General features: G+C 46.4%; 1 protein-coding gene across 4 annotated transcripts in view; it reads right to left on the bottom strand.

Moving 5' to 3' along the window:
* CFAP57 (cilia and flagella associated protein 57) overlaps positions 1–19,671 on the bottom strand; it is a 503,571-nt gene that overhangs the window by 238,007 nt on the left and 245,893 nt on the right. For all 4 annotated transcript variants that reach the window (XR_004536603.1, XM_033916173.1, XM_033916174.1 and 1 more), the window contains one exon: positions 13,091–13,303. Coding sequence is in view for 3 of the 4 variants with exons in the window: in XM_033916173.1 (XP_033772064.1) it covers positions 13,091–13,303 (213 nt within the window). In the remaining variant the exon portion in view is untranslated. The remainder of the gene's footprint in view (positions 1–13,090; positions 13,304–19,671) is intronic.

Here is a 19,671-nt window from a genome sequence, read left to right on the forward strand (position 1 = left end):
ATTGCTCTGTAAAGCGGCATTATGATGTCCTCTGATCTACTCGTGATCCCCTTCTTTATCATGCTTCAGGGTCCTGTCTATCAGTACCCCCAGGTCCCTTTCTTGTTCGCTCTTGCCCAATGTTACACCTAACATTTTATATTCATGTTCCTTGTTTTTCTTACCCAGGTGCATCACTTTGCATTTGTCTATGTTGAACTTCATCTGCCATTTTTCTGCCCATTTCTCTAGCTGGTTCAAATCTCTCTGGAGTTCTTCTCTGTCCTTTTGTGACCCAACTACCCTACATAGTTTTGTGTCGTCTGCAAACTTGATTAAATTACTTGTTGTTTCTTCTTCCAGGTCGTTTATGAAGATATTGAACAAGATGGGCCCAAGGACCGAACCCTGGGGTACACCGCTCGTCACCTTTTCCCAGCCCGAGAACTTCCCATTTATGCCCACCCTCTGCAATCTGTTTTCCAGCCATTTGCCTATTCATCTTAGTATATCTCCTTCTATTCCATGGCTTTGTAGTTTCTTCAGAAGCCTTGCGTGTGGAACCTTGTCGAACGCTTTCTGGAAGTCCAAGTATATTATATCCACTGGTTCACCGTTATCGATTTGTTTGTTCACCTCCTCAAAAAATTGAAGTAAGTTTGTCAAACATGACTTCCCCTTCCTGAAGCCATGCTGACTAGCTCTCATCAGGTCGTGGTTTTCCAGGAGTTGCACTATGCTATCCTTTATTAGTGCTTCAACCATCTTCCCAGGAACCGACGTAAGACTCACAGGTCTATAGATGCCCGGTTCTCCTCTCGATCCTTTTTTGAAGATTGGAGTGACATTCGCTATCTTCCAGTCATCTGGTATTCGCCCGGTTCTAATTGACAAGTTAGCTAGGGATTGTAAAAGTTCTCCGATTTCTACCTTAATGACAATTTTGCATGAGGTAAAACTCTTTATAGTTTATAAATCTTTCCTTTTGGCTAAGTCTTAATAATAATATTGTCATTTATAGCTAAAGAGATATGATCAAGAAACTGTTTTATTTTACTTTTGTGATTATGATAAACATACCGAGGGCCTAAAAATAGTACCTGGCGGGCCGCGAGTTTGAGACCACTGCTCTAACCCATTCACCAAACGACTCCCCTATGCCCATTTTCGCCATCACCGCCCAGAGAAACCTCCATGAAACCCTGTCGAAGGCTTTCTCAGCATCGACGGCCATCAAGGCCACCGGTACCCGATCACGCTTCACCTTCCACATCAAATGCAAAGTTTGCCTAATATTATCCCCTACGTGCTTCCTTTGGATAAACACAGATTGATCCATTTAGGGAGGCAGATTTCGACCACATGAGAGACTTTGTCCATCAAAAGCTGCAAAACCATGCAGAAACTGACAATCCGGAAACTATGTGGTCAAACCTAAAATCCATCCTGAACGAAGCATCTAGCCGCTACGTAAAAACAGTAAGCAAACGCCGGAGAAACAAAAAACCACAATGGTTCAACAAGGAAATTTCGGACCTCATTAAAATGAAAAAAGAAACATTTATTACCTACAAACATCTGGGGAAAAGGGAGGCAAAAGAAGACTATCTGGCCAGATCTAAGGCTGTCAAAAAGGCAGTCAGGGAAGCCAAACTTCAAACAGAGGAAGATCTAGCACGGAACATTAAAAAAGGGGACAAATCCTTCTTCAGGTACATTAGCGACAGGAAGAGAAACAAAAATGGAATAGAACGCCTTAGGAAATCAGATGGAAACTACGCAGAATCTGATACTACCAAAGCAGAACTGCTAAACGAATACTTCTGCTCAGTATTCACCTGTGAAGCACCGGGAGATGGTCCGCAACTACAAATAAGAAACAGCCAAAATGACCTGTTTCGTGATTACGAGTTTACACCTAGTAATGTCTACCACGAACTTTCAAGACTCAAAGTAGACAAAGCTATGGGGCCAGACAATCTACACCCCAGAGTACTCAGAGAGCTGAGTGAAGTTCTGGCTGAACCACTATCTGTACTCTTCAATCTTTCCATGCGCACGGGAGTAGTACCCCTAGACTGGAAAACAGCTAACGTAATTCCACTCCACAAAAAGGGCTGCAGAACGGAGACAGGAAATTACAGACCGGTGAGTCTTACATCCATAGTGTGCAAACTCATGGAAACACTGATCAAACAGGAACTTGACAAAATTCTAGATGAAGAAAATCTACGTGATCCACATCAACACGGATTCACCAGGGGAAGGTCCTGCCAATCTAATCTGATTGACTTCTTTGATTGGGTGACCAGTCATCTGGATGCCGGTGAGTCCCTTGACGTGATATACTTGGACTTCAGCAAAGCTTTTGATAGCGTTCCACACCGCAGGCTGTTGAACAAACTAAAATCGATGGGATTAGGGGATACATTCACAACATGGGTAAGGGATTGGCTAGATGGTAGGCTTCAAAGGGTGATGGTAAACGGTACCCCCTCCAAAACGTCAGCAGTGATGAGTGGAGTACCTCAGGGCTCCGTCTTAGGGCCGATTCTATTCAATTTATTCATAGGAGATTTGACCCAAGGACTTAGAGGAAAAGTATCACTGTTTGCCGACGATGCCAAACTATGCAACATAGTTGGCAAAAGCAGTGTGCCTGACTCTATGACGCAGGACCTAAGACAGCTTGAACAGTGGTCATCAACTTGGCAGCTGGGCTTCAATGCTAAAAAATGTAAAGTAATGCACCTAGGCAAAAAAAATCCACACAGAACTTACACACTAAATGGTGAAACCTTGTCCAGGACCACGGTGGAACGTGATTTAGGAGTGATCATTAGCGACGATATGAAGGCTGCCAATCAAGTAGAGAAGGCATCGTCCAAGGCAAGACAAATGATGGGCTGTATCCGTAGGGGTTTTGTCAGCAGAAAACCTGAAGTCATAATGCCGCTGTACAGATCCATGGTGAGACCTCATCTCGAGTATTGTGTTCAATTCTGGAGACCACACTACCGAAAAGATGTGTTGAGAATTGAGTCGGTTCAGCGAATGGCTACCAGGATGGTTTTGGGGCTCGGGGAACTCACGTATGAAGAAAGGTTAAAAAGACTGCGGATGTACTCACTGGAGGAGCGAAGAGAGAGAGGGGACATGATTGAGACCTTTAAGTATATTACTGGGCGTATAGAGGTGAAAGATGATATCTTCAGTCTTACAGGGCCCTCAGTAACCAGAGGACACTCACTGAAAATCAGGGGAGGGAAATTTCAGGGTGATGCGAGGAAGTACTTCTTCACTGAAAGGGTGGTAGATCATTGGAACGAGCTGCCTCAGAGGGTGATTGAGGCCAGCAGCGTGTTAGATTTCAAGAGAAAATGGGATATTCATGTGGGATCTCTAGGAGAGTAAGAATCAGGGAGTGGGTCATTGGTATGGGCAGACTCGATGGGCTATAGCCCTTTTCTGCCGTCAATTTCTATGTTTCTATGTTTCTATGTTTCATATGGATTACTTTAGGGAGCAACCTACCTAAGCGTAGTGCCAAAACCTTGGCCACTATTTTAGCATCTACATTCAACAAAGAAATGGGTCTATATGACCCACAGGATAGCGGATTTCTGCCAGGTTTCAATAAGATCACAATCCCCGCCTCCCCCATTGTACCGGGCAGAAGACTTCCCTGCTGTACCCCATTAATTAACCAGGCGTACCAATAGAGGCCCCACCTGATCTCTAAATTTCTTATAGAAACGATTCATATAGCCATCTAAGCCAGGCGATTTCCCCGGCTTAGCTCCTCGAATAACTTCCAAAACGTCCCTCAACGTCACCGGTACATTAAGTTCTGCTTGATCTTCAGGAGACAGGACCGGCAACTCTGCTCTATCCAACAACCCCTCAATCTCCCCTTCTTCCCTACCCCCTTCCGGTTGATACAGACGTCTAGAGTAATCTAAAAAGGAATGGCCAATATCAGTATCTGTGACTTGCAGAGTCCCATTCCTGTCTCTAACTTGAGCAATAGTGGCTCGGGCTTGTTTAATTTTAATATACTGAGCTAATTGAGCACTGCATTTATTACTATGCTCATAAAGACAGGACTGGAACCTTTCCCGTATATGATTATATTCTTCCATCTGGAGCTGTGTTAACTCGCCCCGTGTAGATTGGCCAACGTCTGTGAGTCTGGCGAAGTTTTATGGGCCAATTCAAGAGAAACCAAACGTTCTCTTAAACACAACTGCACTCGGCCCTTACACTGTTTAAATCTAGCCTCCCACTTAATAAATACTCCCCGCAGCACTGCTTTCAGCGCATCCCATAGAATTCCATCAGATATCTCACCTGTATCATTAATTTCCAAGTATGTATTTATGGTATGAAGAACATGTGTCGCAACCTCAGGGGAATTAAGCAGTGAGTCATTAAGTCTCTAATACCTAGTACCTCCCCCTGATACCACCCCCAAACAGTCCACCGAGACCGGGGCATGATCCGAGACCTGGATCCCTCCAATCTCAGCTTCCCGCACCTTACTCCATTGGTTCCGATGTACCAGATCCCATCTATTCGTGTATATGTATTCTGAGCATGAGAATAATTGGTATAATTGCGCTGAATCGCATGGAAAAGGCGCCAGCAATCCACCAACCCCAAGGCATGCATAAATCCCCTGAAGACTCTTGCCTGTCCATGGTGGGTACCCCTGCCCCCTTTGGAATGGTCTACCTGCCCATTTGGTATCACATTAAAATCCCCACCACAAAATACCACTCCCTGCAGAAACAACAAAAGATCAGTCTTCAAGCCTCTATAGAACTCCCCCTGAGCAGCATTAGGGCCATAGATATTTACAATGGTTACCCGTTGTCCCTGTAAGGTCCCTTTCAAAGCTAAACATCACCCCTGGGAATCACTATAAACCTGTTCAATAACTAACCCCAGTCCCTGTCACACTAGAATGGCAATCCCACCCTTCTGTTTAGTATGTGGGCCCTGGTGTGTCCATACCTGTTCATATGCGGGATTATTTAATAACACTCTGTCCCTAGGCCGCAAGTGCATCTCTTGTAGCATACATATGTCCCAACCCATTCGTTTCATTTCCCTATAAACAATACTCCTCTTCCCTGGACTGTTTAACCCATTAACATTCCATGACCTGATCCTGAGTAAATCCTGCTTCCATCCATGCCCCCTTATCCCCCCCCTTAGTACCCAAAGATGTCCCCAACACCCCCCTCCCCCCACATATGCTGATCTAGCAGAGTCCAGACCAGCCACTGAGAAAAGATGAAGTCTCCCCCAAAAGGCATCTGACTCTGTAACCTTCCCAACAAAACAGAAATCAAAATAACAGGATTATAACTCCCAACCCTCTATATCCCATCAGTAGACTCACCACCCCCCAACAACACTCATTCCACCCATTTTTACCCATGCAAATCCTGCAGCATGTTCCCAATACTATTCAAAGCCGAAATACTCAATCATACAGCCCTCTCACCTCCCTCCGAATACTACACACACTCCCCATTTCCCACACATTCAAGTACCCACTCAGCATGTGTCCAAGGCAGCAAAGTCCAAAAGTCGTAAAAAAGGTCTGAAGTCTCTCAACCCATCCTCAAGAGTTATACTCATAAGCCTCCAGCTGCTCCAACAGACTCTCCGCTCTCCGGCAGGATTGCCTTCTTAGTGACGCAGGTGACCGTGCGCCAGCCTAAACTGATCAGCCACCTTTCATCGGGGTCTCATTGGTGGTGCCTCTGGAACGTTGTTACAGCCAAGATCTTTCAAGGCCAGCCATGCATCTCCCACTGTATCCACTCTCCGCGATTTGCCATTCACCGTCATCCAGACACCAAAGGGGAATAGCCACCTATACCGATGGCCCTCCATCCGCAGCACCTGAGTCACTTCACGAAAGGCCCTCCGCTTTTGCAGAGTAGAGAGAGCCAGATCCTGGAATATTCCAACCTCAATTCCATGCCGTTGGAAGTGTGGTTTCCTCCGGGCTGCTTGCAAAAGTTTTTCTTTAAGCAAATAATCTCCGAAGCAAGCAATGATGTCTTTGGGTGCCCCCGATCGACCAGCTCTGAGTCCTCTATGTGCTCTTAAGAGAACTATGGATCCAGCATCAATCTGCTCTTCAGGCCCCAACAGATGGCTGAAAAACTCTTGCACCACCTGTTTACAGTCCTTATGCCGCTCATCTTCCGGGATACCTTTAAAACGTAAAGTACTCCTATGAGACCTGTTTTCCAAGTCTTCCACATGAGCCTGCAAGTCAGCCAGTTCTTTTACATGCTGCTCCATCGCCGTCTTCGTGTCCTCCACCGCACCCTCCAAATGGGAAACATGCTGTTCCGAGGCTTCCACCCAACCTCCTAAGTCTCCCACCTCAGCCCAGAGTTCCACTATTGCAGTTTTCACGTCCTCCCGAACCCCCTGCATTTCGGCCTTTAGATCACGAAACCAAGTCTCCAGCTGTTGTTGAAATGCCGACGTACTATCAACAGGCTGGGCCGAGGTCGGAGACTGCCCGGATAAACTCGGGGACTGCACCATCTTTGTTTTCCCCGCTGGCGCTTTCACCACCCATTTAGCACTCGCAGACTCGCTGAATCGATACTTCTCCAGCCGCCTGCGACTCGCCATACACTCCCCTTGCCAATGCTCTGTATATCGGGAGTTAGAGTGATCTCAGGAAGTTATTTAATCCCTCATAAATGCAAGCCCCTACAGAGCTCAAATTTTATCCTGCCATCTGGTAGAGTGATGCCACTTCCTCCCATAATTTAGTATATTATTAAGCTTGCAGCTTGATTGTTGTAACACTGTAGTTCATTTTGGCTGTCTGCTATTCACACTTTATCAAGGAAGAATTTTCTTAGCTACTACATATTCTTCCATGGTGGGTTATCACTTGTTGAAATTGGTTTGATATAGTTCATTGATAGGAATAAGTAAGACAAATTGGTTGAGCTGTTTAGCTGAGTTTAAGTTAGAACTCTGCCACAGTCCAACGCCTTTAGGTTTTAGTGTCCGAATTCCCAAGGGATGATGGAGAGAAAGCTGGGTACTAGAGGTCTGCACGGGAACGGGGATCGCGGGGATCCCGCAGGTTCCCCCCCTGGCCCTCGGGACTCCCACGGGGACGCCCCCTGGCCCACGGGACTCCCACGGGGATGCCCCCCTGACCCACGGGACTCCCACGGGGACGCCCCCTGGCCCACGGGACTCCCACGGGGATGAAAACAGCCTACCTAAATTCTGGCGATGCAGGCGTGCAGCTTACAAGTCCGGCGTCGCGGCGGGAAATAGCCATGCTGAGCAGTGAGCTCAGCATGTACACAGATGAAAGCCTTGCTTTCTGATTGGTCCGGCGGCCCCGCCCCGCCGTGCCGCCGGACCAATCAGCAAGCAAGGCTTTCATCTGTGTATGTGCTGAGCTCACTGCTCAGCATGGCTATTTCCCGCCGCGACGCCAGACTTGTAAGCTGCACGCCTGAAAAAGAAATCATCCTGGCCAGGGTCGGTGTCATGCTCTGGAGCTTCTACAGCCTTCCTATCTCCCTCTCCCTTCTACCTGCTTCCGGCCACACCCCCTGCTCCGCGGCTCTCTTCGGCAACTCAGCAGCAGCGATCGACACAAGCTTCTGACGTCGGGGCCTACCCTCTGCGAGTCCCGCTTGTTTCAACTTCCTTTTTCCACAAAGGCGGGACTCGTAGAGGGAAGGCCTCAATGTCGGCAGCTTGTCTTGATCACCGCTGCTGACGAGTTGCTGAAGAGAGCCGCGGAACAGGGGGGTGTTGCCAGGTGCAGGTAGAAGGGAGAGGGCCAGATGCAGGACTCGTGGGTGAGGGAGGAGAAGAGAGAGAGAAAGAGAGAAGGGAGGGAAACAAAAGGAAATATTTCATACTGGGCTGGGCCGGAGTGGAGGGAGGGTGGAAAGATTCTGGCTACCGGGTGCAGTAACAAAGGAAAAGGGGGGAAAGCTGAAAATGGAGATAGTGACACAAAGAAGAGAAAGAGTAAGCAGGACCTACTGAATAAGGATAGAGATACAGAGGGCTCATGAAGAGGAGGTGAAATAGAGACATATAAGTAATGCTGAAAAAGAGGGGGGGGAGGAGATAAAGACATTGAAAGGGCAAATGGTGAACATGGGGTAAAGACAAGGACAGAGACAAATGAAGATTCTGAAAAAGTGGTGAGATAGGGATATAGGTGAGATGGACACAAAGAAGGGTGATGCTCGAAAATAGGTGGAATGGTAATTCTGACAAACACAGAAGGGAAATGCTGGATCAAGGAGAGATGGGGCTCAGGTTGGATGGAATGAGGAGAAATGTCTTGTTGGCCCGGAACTTCCTCTCCTACGTCAGAATTGACGTCAGGGAGCGGAATGCTGGTCAGCGCGACGCTTCTGCAAGGAAAGCTTGGGACGGCGGTGGCTTGGGGGCTATTCCCCGATGGCGGTGGCAGCAAACCGAGTGGCTTGGGGGAGGGCACGGAGAAAGAAAGAAAGGGGGCAGACAGGGAGACAGAAAGAAGGGGGAACAGGGAGACAGAAAGAAAAAGTTGGGGGAGAGAATGAGGTCTGGAGGAGAGGAAACATACAGGAGGCTGAAAGAAAGGAAGAAAGATTGGATGCACAGTCAGAAGAAGAAAGTGCAAACAGAGACTCATGAAATCACCAAACAGCAAAGGTAGGAAAAATGATTTTATTTTCAATTTAGTGATCAAAATGTGTCTGTTTTGAGAATTTATATCTGCTGTCTATATTTTGCACTATGGCTCCCTTTTACTAAACCGCAATATCGTTTTTTTTAGCGCAGGGAGCCTATGAGCATTGAGAGCAGCGCGAGGCATTCAGCGTAACTCCCTGTGCTAAAACCTACTATTGTGGTTTAGTAAAAAGGGGGAGGGTGTATTTGTCTATTTTTGTATTTTGTTACCGAGGTGACATTGCATAGAGTCATCTGCCGTGACCTCTTTGAAAAAACCCGGAATATGAATAATTAACATTTTCTCTGCCTTTCATTGTGCTTTGTGTTTTTTTAAAATTTTATTGTTGGTAGATCATTTTGACTTAGTCTTTATAAAGTAGCTCGCAAGCCCATAAAGTGTAGGCACCCCTGCTCTTACTCTGGGGCACCAGACCTCCCTCACGGCACACACACGGCAAATGGAAGAAAGAGGAGAATTTTTGGTCGTAGGGAGGAAGGTACAGAATGTGATAGGGAAGAAAAAGATGAGAGTGAGAAATGTGGCAAGGGAACAATGGGACAGATTGAAAGGGATGCAAGAGGGAGGAATATTGGACAGTGGTGAAGGGAATGGAGGGAGAGATGTGGCATAGTGTTGAAGAGGGGTGATAGAAGGAGAAATGTTGGGCATGGGGCTGGTGGGCAGGCACGAAAGATGAGAAAGAGATAAATGCTGGACCATGGTAGGGGGAACCAATGGACAGCAACAGAAGAATTTACAGAAGATGGGAAAGCGGAAAAAAGAAACTGGGACCAACTTTATGGAAAAATAAGTCTCCAGACAACGAAGGTAAAAAACGGAATTTATTGACTAAAATATGTTAGCTTTGGGAAATGTATATGGCAGATGTCTTTGTTTTGTATTCAAAAGAAAAGGAAATGCATTTCTGGTTTTATTTCTACAGTGTTGAAGTACTTGTTGACCCTTGCTGTGACTGGTGGGGATCCCCAAGCACCGCCAGCAGAGGATCTCCTCTAGAGATGGCCAGAACTCCCCTCCACCAAACGCAGCAGTTGCTGGCAGCATCCATGAGCCACTGAGGTGCCAGCATCTGTGACTCAGGGACTCTACTGCTGCCTGCCAAGCTTGGCAAAAGGGACCCCCAGCCAACTGCAAAGGAAGTCCTCAGCTGACAGTTTGTGGGTTCTCATCAGCTGAGTATTTATATTTTATATTTACATTAGAGGTTCTGGTAGAAACCCATTTACAAAGTATGTATTCTTCCCAATTAATATTTCCAAATTAATAAAGTCTCTTTGCTTATTTGTAAATGGGTCTCTACCAGAGCCTTTAATTCAGTAGCATAATTAAATAAAATAACTATTTCTGAAGTTTATAGGGAAGGATGGGGACGGAGGGGATTCCTCGCGGGGACGGGTGGGGACGGAGGGGATTCCTCACGGGGACGGGTGGGGACGGGTGGATCTCTTTCGCACCACCCAGCCCAGCCCAACTCAACGAGGGAGGATCTTCGGGCACTGGCACTGGCACATCCTGTGCATTGGTGCTGGTGCCGGTGCCCAATCGGGTAAGAGTTGTCTTTGCGGTGCTGGGGGGGATGTAGGATCGCGGGGGAGGGGGGGTGACGCGAGCGGGGGGGAGGATGCCGGTTCGGAGTAGGCGGGAGGAGTTTTTAGCATGCGCGGTGTACGCATGTGCGCGCTATATTAAAATTCTGTTACATAAATGTCTGTTCCCCGCGCGCTATACCCATGTGCGCGTTTTACACGGGTGCGCGGTATATGAGTGAAAATACAGTATATGAATTATAATAATAATAACTTTATTTTTATATACCGCAATACCACAAACAGTTCAGAGCGGTTTACAGAGGAAGAGACTGTATACAGACAATGATATTACAAAAAACTTTCAAAATTACAGCAAGACACAGCACATATAAGTATACAAAATGTCATATTTAATCCAACACCTTGCAGCTTCTCCATGTCCCACCACGAAACCCTGCAGCAATACAAACTATTGCTAAAACTAGTGAGCAGTTATAAAATGAAGGAATGAGATATTTTGTGCATTCGTGAAGATTTTAATTGTTGTTTGCTGATCCATGTATTCAAATATTTCATAGATATTGTGAAATATAAAAATGATGGTGTGTATACCAGCTGCTAACAGAAGTTTGATGAACTTTTAAAATAGAGCATCTCAGAATTTATGGTCCTTCCCCAGAGATGCATTGATGCAGGAGGGTGAGCTGTTGATGCTTTTGAGAGCTGATTGTACCACAACTGTGGCGATAAGAGAGTTGCAACTTATTGTGCCCTAGTGCTTGCTATATCTTACATTCTGTTTCAATCCCCAATGAGGTGTGAGGGATCAAAAGATTAGGTTTCTTACCTCTGCTAATCTTCTTTCTTGTAAATCCACTCTTTATTACAGGACCAGCAAAAGATTAGGCTTCTTACCTCTGCTAATCTTCTTTCTTGTAAATATCCTCTGAGGTCTGCATGGTAGGGTTGTCAATCCCTTCCAGCCCTGATCTGTAGGGAACTCAAAACCAATGTTTTGACCCCCTCCTTCTGTGATCATCTCCTATGACACTCCCCTGGAATCTCAGTTACTACACAAGCCATGTAGATCTTTAGTAAAAACAGGAAACAAAAGAAAAGAGAGGGGGGTGCAGGAACTCCCCGCTCCACAATCAAATCTGCTCATGATAAACAATTTCAAACTTATTGTATCCAAGAGGCGAAACATAGCATAAACATTTAACTTGAACATGAAACAATTTTGAAAAGTACAAATTTAGATAAAGGAGATACAGCCTGAAGGTTCAGAAGGGGGAAACCACCTAGGAACTCTGAAACCTTACATAAGGGAACAAGAATGGAATTCTCAGTGAGGCTGGACAAAGGCAGAAATCCAGCTTACCAGTTACTGGTCAGGCGACCTGCGAATCAGATAGACAAGAAAGAAAATTAGCAGAGGTAAGAAACCTAATCTTTCGTTCTTGTACAATTCCTAAACTAAACTAAACCAAACCTTAAGTTTGTATACCGCATCATCTCCACAATCGTAGAGGTCAGCATGATTTACAGGAAATGGTGTAGAAAAGGAACTCCAAAGAGGGTAACAGGACAGTGAAAAGAAAGTTTAGAGGGACTTAGTATAGCAAGGAGGACATATTACATTTTTGAGAATAGCCAGGTTTTCAGATGTTTTAGTAAAAGTTGGAGGACGCCCAGATTCCGAAGAGGGGCAGAAAGGTTATTCCAGAGCTCAGTGCATCTGAAGGAGAGGTATGCACCTAGTTTTCCTGGAAGGGATATGTCTTTTAATAAGGGGAAGGATAGTTTGAATTGTTGGGTGGCTCTGGTGATGTTGGGATTCGAGGAATTCCAAGATAGCGGGAAAAGGGGAGGAAGGATGCCATATAGGATCTTGAAGATTAGGCAGGCGCATTTAAAGTAGACCCTAGAGTCTACAGGAAGCCAGTGAAGTTTGGACAGGAGTGGGGAGACATGGTCAAATTTACTCTTTGCGAAGAGTGTGCACAGTAGGGATGTATCAGAGCAGTCCCAGAACATCAGGGGGGCCCCTGATGAGCCACCGCCAGGACTGAAGCCCCAAAAGCTGCATTTTGCTTGACCACCACGTCAAGCCTGTAGAACTTTGTGAAAGTATGTAGAGAGGCCCAAGTGGCCACCCTACAAATCTCCTCATGAGAAACAGCTGTTGAATCGGCCCAAGAGGAAGCCATTCCTCTGGTAGAGTGAGCATTCATCCCAAGGGGAGGCTTCTTCCCCGCTGACACATAGGCAGCGGAGATAGCTGCACGTATCCATCGAGAGGCCTGCCTTATAAGCAGGCCTACCGCGCTGGGCAGGACCCACCAGAACAAACATATGGAAGTGATTGAAGAATCTAATCTAATCTTCCATTTGTGAGACGCACATACCTATACAGGCCCAAGGTGACAGATCAAAGAGGAAGGGGAAGGTAGAGGAGGAAGGGGGCATGGAGAAGAAAGAGGAGAGACCTAGAAGTAGGGGGTGCTATATAGAATTGAAGACAGTTAATTGTCAAAGAGGTGAGTCTTCAGGTTTTTTCTGAAAGTACTGTAGTTTATTTCTTTCCTGATGGTTTCTGGTAGGTCATTCCTACAGACTGTTTGGACTGTTCTGCTTGAGAAAGAGAGTTCATGAGCTTGGCACCCATGCTTGTGCGATGGTATATTTTCTTAGTTTTGCATTAGATGCCATGTCCTGAGCCCTCAGTGCCCGGCTCTGTAGCCAGACCTTCTGCATTGACCCCCAAGTGCTAATAGCACAGTAACTTTGGCCTTCCCCACGTTACAAGACTGCTTACCTGGGAATCACAAATCTCTTTTAGCGTCTTGTCAGATCCTACAGCAAATATGGTCTTAGCATCGGCTGAGATGGCTACACTGCTATAGCTGCAGGTCTTGAGCACACATTCCGATTCCCGTTTGCCTGAAAGTGAGTTCCACTCATAGACAGCTCCATCCAGGCCACATGAAACTAACCTGCTGTCATCGGCACTCCATGCAACAGAACGCACCTAAAGGCAGAGCAACAAACACATCGGGGCATGTTAAATAAGGATTACCATAAGTTATCTTTGGGTTTGCTCATTTTGGGAAAATACCTTCTTTTTCTTTTATGTACCTATGACCAACTTAACTACTCACATGAGAGAAACCAACTCTGGGCTAATAGTCAGTCTGGACACATGGGGGTGCTAGAGAGAGAGAGAATGGCTTTGCTGATCTCTCTGCTTTCCTGACGATTAATTTTTTTAAGTACAAGGGTCAGTGTGGGGGAGGGGGGTCATGCCATAGGGGATTCGAGGCAATGGGGGTTGGTTCCATGGGAGGCCACTCAATGCCGATTATTTTTTTTATTTTATAAGTTCAGACCCATCGTCCGGAGGGGGGGCTGCACAATTCTTTTTAATGGGGACAGATATTGTACATGTATAACACGTGCATAATATCTATGCCCATTAAAAAGAAATGAAAGTCTTCCTGCCCCAAACAACTGAGTAGCAGGAGGCTGCTTTGAGGCTTCTCCTGCCAGCTCTGCGCATGTGTTAAAGTCAGTTTCCTGACGACTGATCGGATGGGATTCTGGCAGATCTCCATGAAACTCAAAATCGTTTCAACATCTATCGCCGTTTTAAAATCGGACAATTTGCCAGTTCCACAGCGACCCACCAGATTTTAATGACAGTTTTAGTGCATCAGGGCCTCAGTTGCCTTTAAAGGGAAAAGTTAAAAAGGCAGCATAAGTGCAGAGTGACTCATCCAGGAGCTGTAGCTGATACCACTTTCAGTTTAGAGGCAATTCTACAAAAGGGCAGTGGCATACCTAGCATATGTGACACCCAGGGCCCATCATTTTTGACACCCAACATCCCATCTGTACAGAAAACATGATTTTTAGTAACAAGCCACACGTCACACATGAGTACCTAGGAAAAGGCAGCATCTTACATACTCAGTGAGCATACAACAGCAATACACCCATTGTAAAACTAAACAAGCCAGACTAGTACAGATCAATCCTGCAGTCAAGCCTAACAAAAAAAAACCATGTCTTTCGAACACACAGAACACACCTTCGCCTAGAATGTAATATGTAATCACAAACTAACCCCTCCCTCTTTTACAAAAATGTAGTGTGGATTTTAACCACAGTGGTAACAGCTCTGACGCTCATAGAATTCTGAGCATCAGAGCTGCTACCACCATGGCTGGCGCTAAAAAACGCTCCACAGTTTTGTAAATAATAGAAATGCATAGACAAAGGTTAAATTGAACCAGTAAGAAGCTGGGCTCTGCATACAATGCAACACCACAGAAACAGTGACACATGTCTTCTGAAGTAATAAATAAATAGAAAATTTTTTTCTACCTTTGTCTTCTGTGGTTTCTGCTTTCCTCATCTTCTTGTAACTCTCTTCCTTCCATCCACTGTCTGCCGTCTCCCTTCCCCTATATGGCATCTTCTCTCCTTCTATGCCCCTTCTAGAAACTGTATGCCTCCCCCTTCCATCTCTCCTTTCACCCCCATTGGTCTGGCATCTCTCTCCTCTCCTTCCCTCTCCCACACCTCTCCTCTGCAATCCCTTTCCCTTTTTTCCCTCATTTTCCTTTTCAATTTATTTTCTGCATCTGTTTAGATTACGCTCTTACTACCCTCTCATCAATGTACTTTTTTACTGTCTACCTAAAACTTGCCACCTCTTTCCCTCACCCCTTCCAGTATCTAACTCTATCCTCGTCCCTCAATCCAGCAAGTGCCCTTTTTTCTTTCTCCTCCCTACTTCCTTCCAGTGTCTGCTCCCCCTCTCCCTTACACTTCCATTCAGTGTCTGTCCCTCTCTCTACCCCTTCCATCTACTGTTCACCTTCTGTCTCGCCCCTTCCAGTCACTGTCCTCTCTGCCCTTTCCATCCAATGTCTGCCTTCTCTCTCTTCCATACAACATCTTCCTTCTTTCTATAGTCCTTTCATAACTATCCTGTGCCTCTTCTTTCCTTTGTACATGATTGATTTCAGCTCTGCCACCTCTCCATTTTTTTTCTCTCTGTCACCAACCCATCCTCTATGCTCTGGCATCTCTCTCTTCTCCTTTCTTTCCTTCGCACCCCACAGTCTGGTATCTGCCCTTTCCTGATTCTCTGGCATTTCTCTCCTTTCCTTCCATCTTTCCCTCCTCCTCCATGCTCTGAGATCTCCCCCTTCCTTTTCCCTTAGTCTGGCATATCTTCCTCCTTCCCTCCAAGCCCTGGCATCTCCTTTCATTCCCTCCCTCATCTTCCTTCTCTCTCCAGCTGGGTACAGCAACACTCTCCCCTGCAGTTCTGGACTTCCCCACACCTGCTCCCCCCAAATTGCCAATGCTTCGGTTACTCTTCTTTCTTCCTCCCTCCCCCCACGCGGGACCCTGCGGCACCATCAGCTTTTAGTCCCTCTAACGCCAGTCCTGCAGCTCCAGACTTCCCCACACCTGCTCCTCCTCCCCCCCCCGATTGCTATTATTTTAAATGTTATGGCAGCCGCGGTGCTGTATCCATCGGAGGAGACTTCTAACCTCGGCCTGCCCCGGAATTCTTCCTACAACAGCAACTGCCTGTTCCCGCCTAGGCGGGCGGTGGCTGCAGGAAGAGTTCCGGGGCAGGCCGAGGTTAGAAGTCTCCTCTGATGGATACAGCGCCGTGGCTGCCATAACATTTAAAATAATAGCGATCGGGGGGGGGGGGAGCAGGTTTGGGGAAGTCCGGAGCTGCAGGGCCAGCGTTAGAGGCAGTGAGAACAGCCGGCTGTGCACCCCCCCCCCAAGGCATGCACCCGGGGCTAATCTTCCCCCACCCCCCCTTGGTACGCCACTGCATAAGGGAAATCCAGAACTCAGCTGCTCCTTGTCCTGAAGAGGTGCTGAGTGAGAATTTTCTAAGAGTTTGACATGTCCTTAGTGAATCTAGCCTTTAGTCTTTTAATCTGTCCAAAGGCTTATATGTAAATCAGAGATCAGGCCAGGGAGGGAGCGAGTTGGGGAGGGTGAGGGGGAATTAAACACTAAACAAAGACTATTCTCAACTGCTATCTGTGCCCTAATCTGATTTTATGCTCTGAAATGCAACCTAAAATACTAATCTAGACTAAACATTTTACACCTACATTTTTTTATAGAAAAACCCTAAAAGAGAATCTAAAGGCTACTAACCAACTTTGCTGAAAAAGCAGAGTACTGAACTAAAAAGGAAAACGAAAAGGACAATGAAATAACTTGCTGAAGGTCAAGTTTTACCTTTTCCCAAGTTTGAATGCCAGCAGGCAAGATATTCCAATGGAGTTTTTCTTCCCCTTAGCAGATAGATTTATTTATTTATTCATTCCATTTTCTATACCGTTCTCCCAAGGAAGCTCAGAACGGTTTAAACACCTCTTCAAGGACAAGGAGCAGTTGACGTCTGGGTTATCTTATTATTAGCTGTGTTTCTAAAGTGATAATGATGTCAGCTACACCTACTGAAAAACATTTGCAAAAAAATATGCTCTGTAGGGCTACTTTCTTTCTAGCTGTAGTTTAAACTAGAGAGCTGCACGGGAACGGGACCCACGGGGATCCCGCGGGTTCCCCCTTCGGGTTGCGGGGATCCCGTGGGGACGCCACCTAGGGTCACGGGGATCCCGTGGGGATGCCCCCTAGGGTCGCGGGGATCCCTTGGAGACGCCCCCTAGGGTCGCGGGTGGATCCTGCGGAGTTCGTTGCATCTCGAGCCGCGAGGCTCGTCTTCTTTTCTTACCTGCCCTGCACCAGCACACATAGCTGACCGGAAGTCTTCCCTGATGTCAGCACTGACGTCGGAGGGAGAATCAAACCCTACATCTCCACACCTGACCTAGCCCAACTCCTCTACGCATATGTCCTCTCCAGAATGGATTACTGCAACTCCCTATTTAATGGAATAACCAAAAAAGATCTCAAGCGCCTCCAACGGGTCCAAAATGCAGCTATCCGCCTCCTACACAGCCTCAAATACCATGATCCCATCTCCCCAGCACTCCGCGCTGAACATTGGCTCCCAATTACCCAACGCTGTGCATTCAAGGCCCTGGCAATAGCACACAAAAGAATTTATGCCACCACCCCCTCCTACATAAAATCCAAGCTACCCATCTACATCCCCACCCGCACCCTCCGCTCAGATACGCCTATGCATTCCCCCCGGAAGGTCCCTCCTCTCAGAAACCGCCCGCAAACGCTCCTACAGCCACTTTATTCCCCAATTCTGGAACCAACTCCTCCCTCAACTCAGACTACAGAATTCACTAATGACATTCCAGAAAATGGTAAAGACCCTCCTCTTCAACTAAAGGTCATAAGAACATAAGAACATAAGAAATGCCTCTACTGGGTTAGACCTGAGGTCCATCGTGCCCAGCAGTCCGCTCACGCGGCGGCCCAACAGGTCCAGGACCTGTGCAGTAATCCTCTATCTATACCCCTCTATTCCCTTTTCCAGCAGAAAGTTGTCCAATTCCCTCTTGAACCCCAGTACCGTACTCTGCCCTATCACGCCCTCTGGAAGCGCATTCCAGGTGTCCACCACACGCTGGGTAAAGAAGAACTTCCTAGCATTCGTTCTGAATCTGTCCCCTTTCAACTTTTCTGAATGCCCTCTTGTTCTTTTATTTTTTGAAAGTGTGAAGAATCTGTCCCTCTCTACTCTCTCTATGCCCTTCATGATCTTGTAAGTCTCTATCATATCCCCTCTAAGTCTTCTCTTCTCCAGGGAAAAAAGTCCCAGTTTTTCCAATCTCTCAGCGTATGAAAGGTTTTCCATCCCTTTTATCAGACGTGTCGCTCTCTTCTGAACCCTCTCGAGTATCGCCATATCCTTCTTAAGGTACGGCGACCAATATTGGACACAGTACTCCAGATGCGGACGCACCATTGCTCGATACAATGGCAAGATAACTTCTTTCGTTCTGGTTGTAATACCCTTTTTGATGATGCCTAGCATTCTATTTGCCTTCTTAGCAGCCGCTGCGCACTGTGCCGACGGCTTCATTGTCAAGTCCACCATCACCCCCAGGTCCCTTTCTTGGGTACTCTCATTTAAAAACATCCCTCCCATCGTATAGTTGTACCTCGGGTTTCTGTTTCCCACATGTAATACTTTACATTTCTCAACATTGAACTTCATCTGCCATCTCGTTGCCCATTCCCCTAGTTTGTACAAGTCCCTTTGCAGTTTTTCACAGTCTTCTTTAGTCCGAGCTCTACTAAATAGTTTAGTGTCATCTGCAAATTTTATTATCTCACACTTCGTCCCTGTTTCCAGATCATTTATGAATACATTAAATAGCAGCGGCCCTAGTATTGAGCCCTGCGGGACCCCACTCGTGACCTTCCTCCAGTCCGAGTAGTGGCCCTTCACTCCCACCCTCTGTCTCCTACCCGCCAACCAGCTTCTGATCCATCTATGTACATCTCCTTCCACCCCATGGTTCTTCAGTTTCCGGAGTAGGCGTTCATGGGGCACCTTGTCAAAGGCTTTTTGGAAATCAAGATATATGATGTCTATGGGGTCTCCATTGTCCATCTGTTTGTTAATTCCTTCGAAGAAGTGCAATAAGTTAGTTAGGCAAGATCTTCCCTTGCAGAAACCGTGTTGGCTGGTTATCAGAAGTTTGTTTCTTTCAAAATGTTCATCAATTTTTTCTTTTATCAGTGTTTCTGCCATTTTCCCCGGTACCGAGGTCAGACTCACCGGTCTGTAATTTCCTGGGTCACCTTTTGATCCCTTTTTAAAGATGGGCGTAACATTGGCTATCTTCCAGTCCTCCGGGATCACGCCTGTTTTCAGGGATAGATTGCAAATTTGCTGCAGTAGTTCCGCTATCTCCTCCTTTAATTCCTTCAGAACCCTTGGATGGATTCCGTCCGGACCCGGGGATTTGTCTGTTTTTAATTTATCTATCTGCCTGTGTACATCTTCAAGGCTCACTTCCATGGTTGTTAATTTTTCTGCCTGATTTCCATTGAAGAATTGTTCAGGTTCCGGAATGCTGGATGTGTCTTCTTTTGTAAATACAGATGAAAAGAACGCATTAAGTCTTTCTGCCACTTCTTTCTCCTCCTTCACCACTCCCTTCTTGTCACCATCGTCCAGCGGTCCCACATCCTCCCTAGCCGGTTGCTTCCCTTTAACATATCTAAAGAACGGTTTGAAATTTTTTGCTTCCCTGGCTAGCCTCTCTTCATACTCTCTTTTGGCTTTTCGAACCACTCGGTGACATTCTTTTTGATACTTCCTGTTCTCTTTCCAGTTCCCCTCAGTTTTGTCCTTTTTCCATTTCCTGAATGAATTTTTCTTATTGCCTATCGCTTCCTTCACTGTTTTGGTTATCCACG

The sequence above is a fragment of the Geotrypetes seraphini genome, chromosome 12 (genome assembly GCF_902459505.1).
Source record: "Geotrypetes seraphini chromosome 12, aGeoSer1.1, whole genome shotgun sequence".
Taxonomy (NCBI): Eukaryota; Metazoa; Chordata; class Amphibia; order Gymnophiona; family Dermophiidae; genus Geotrypetes; species Geotrypetes seraphini.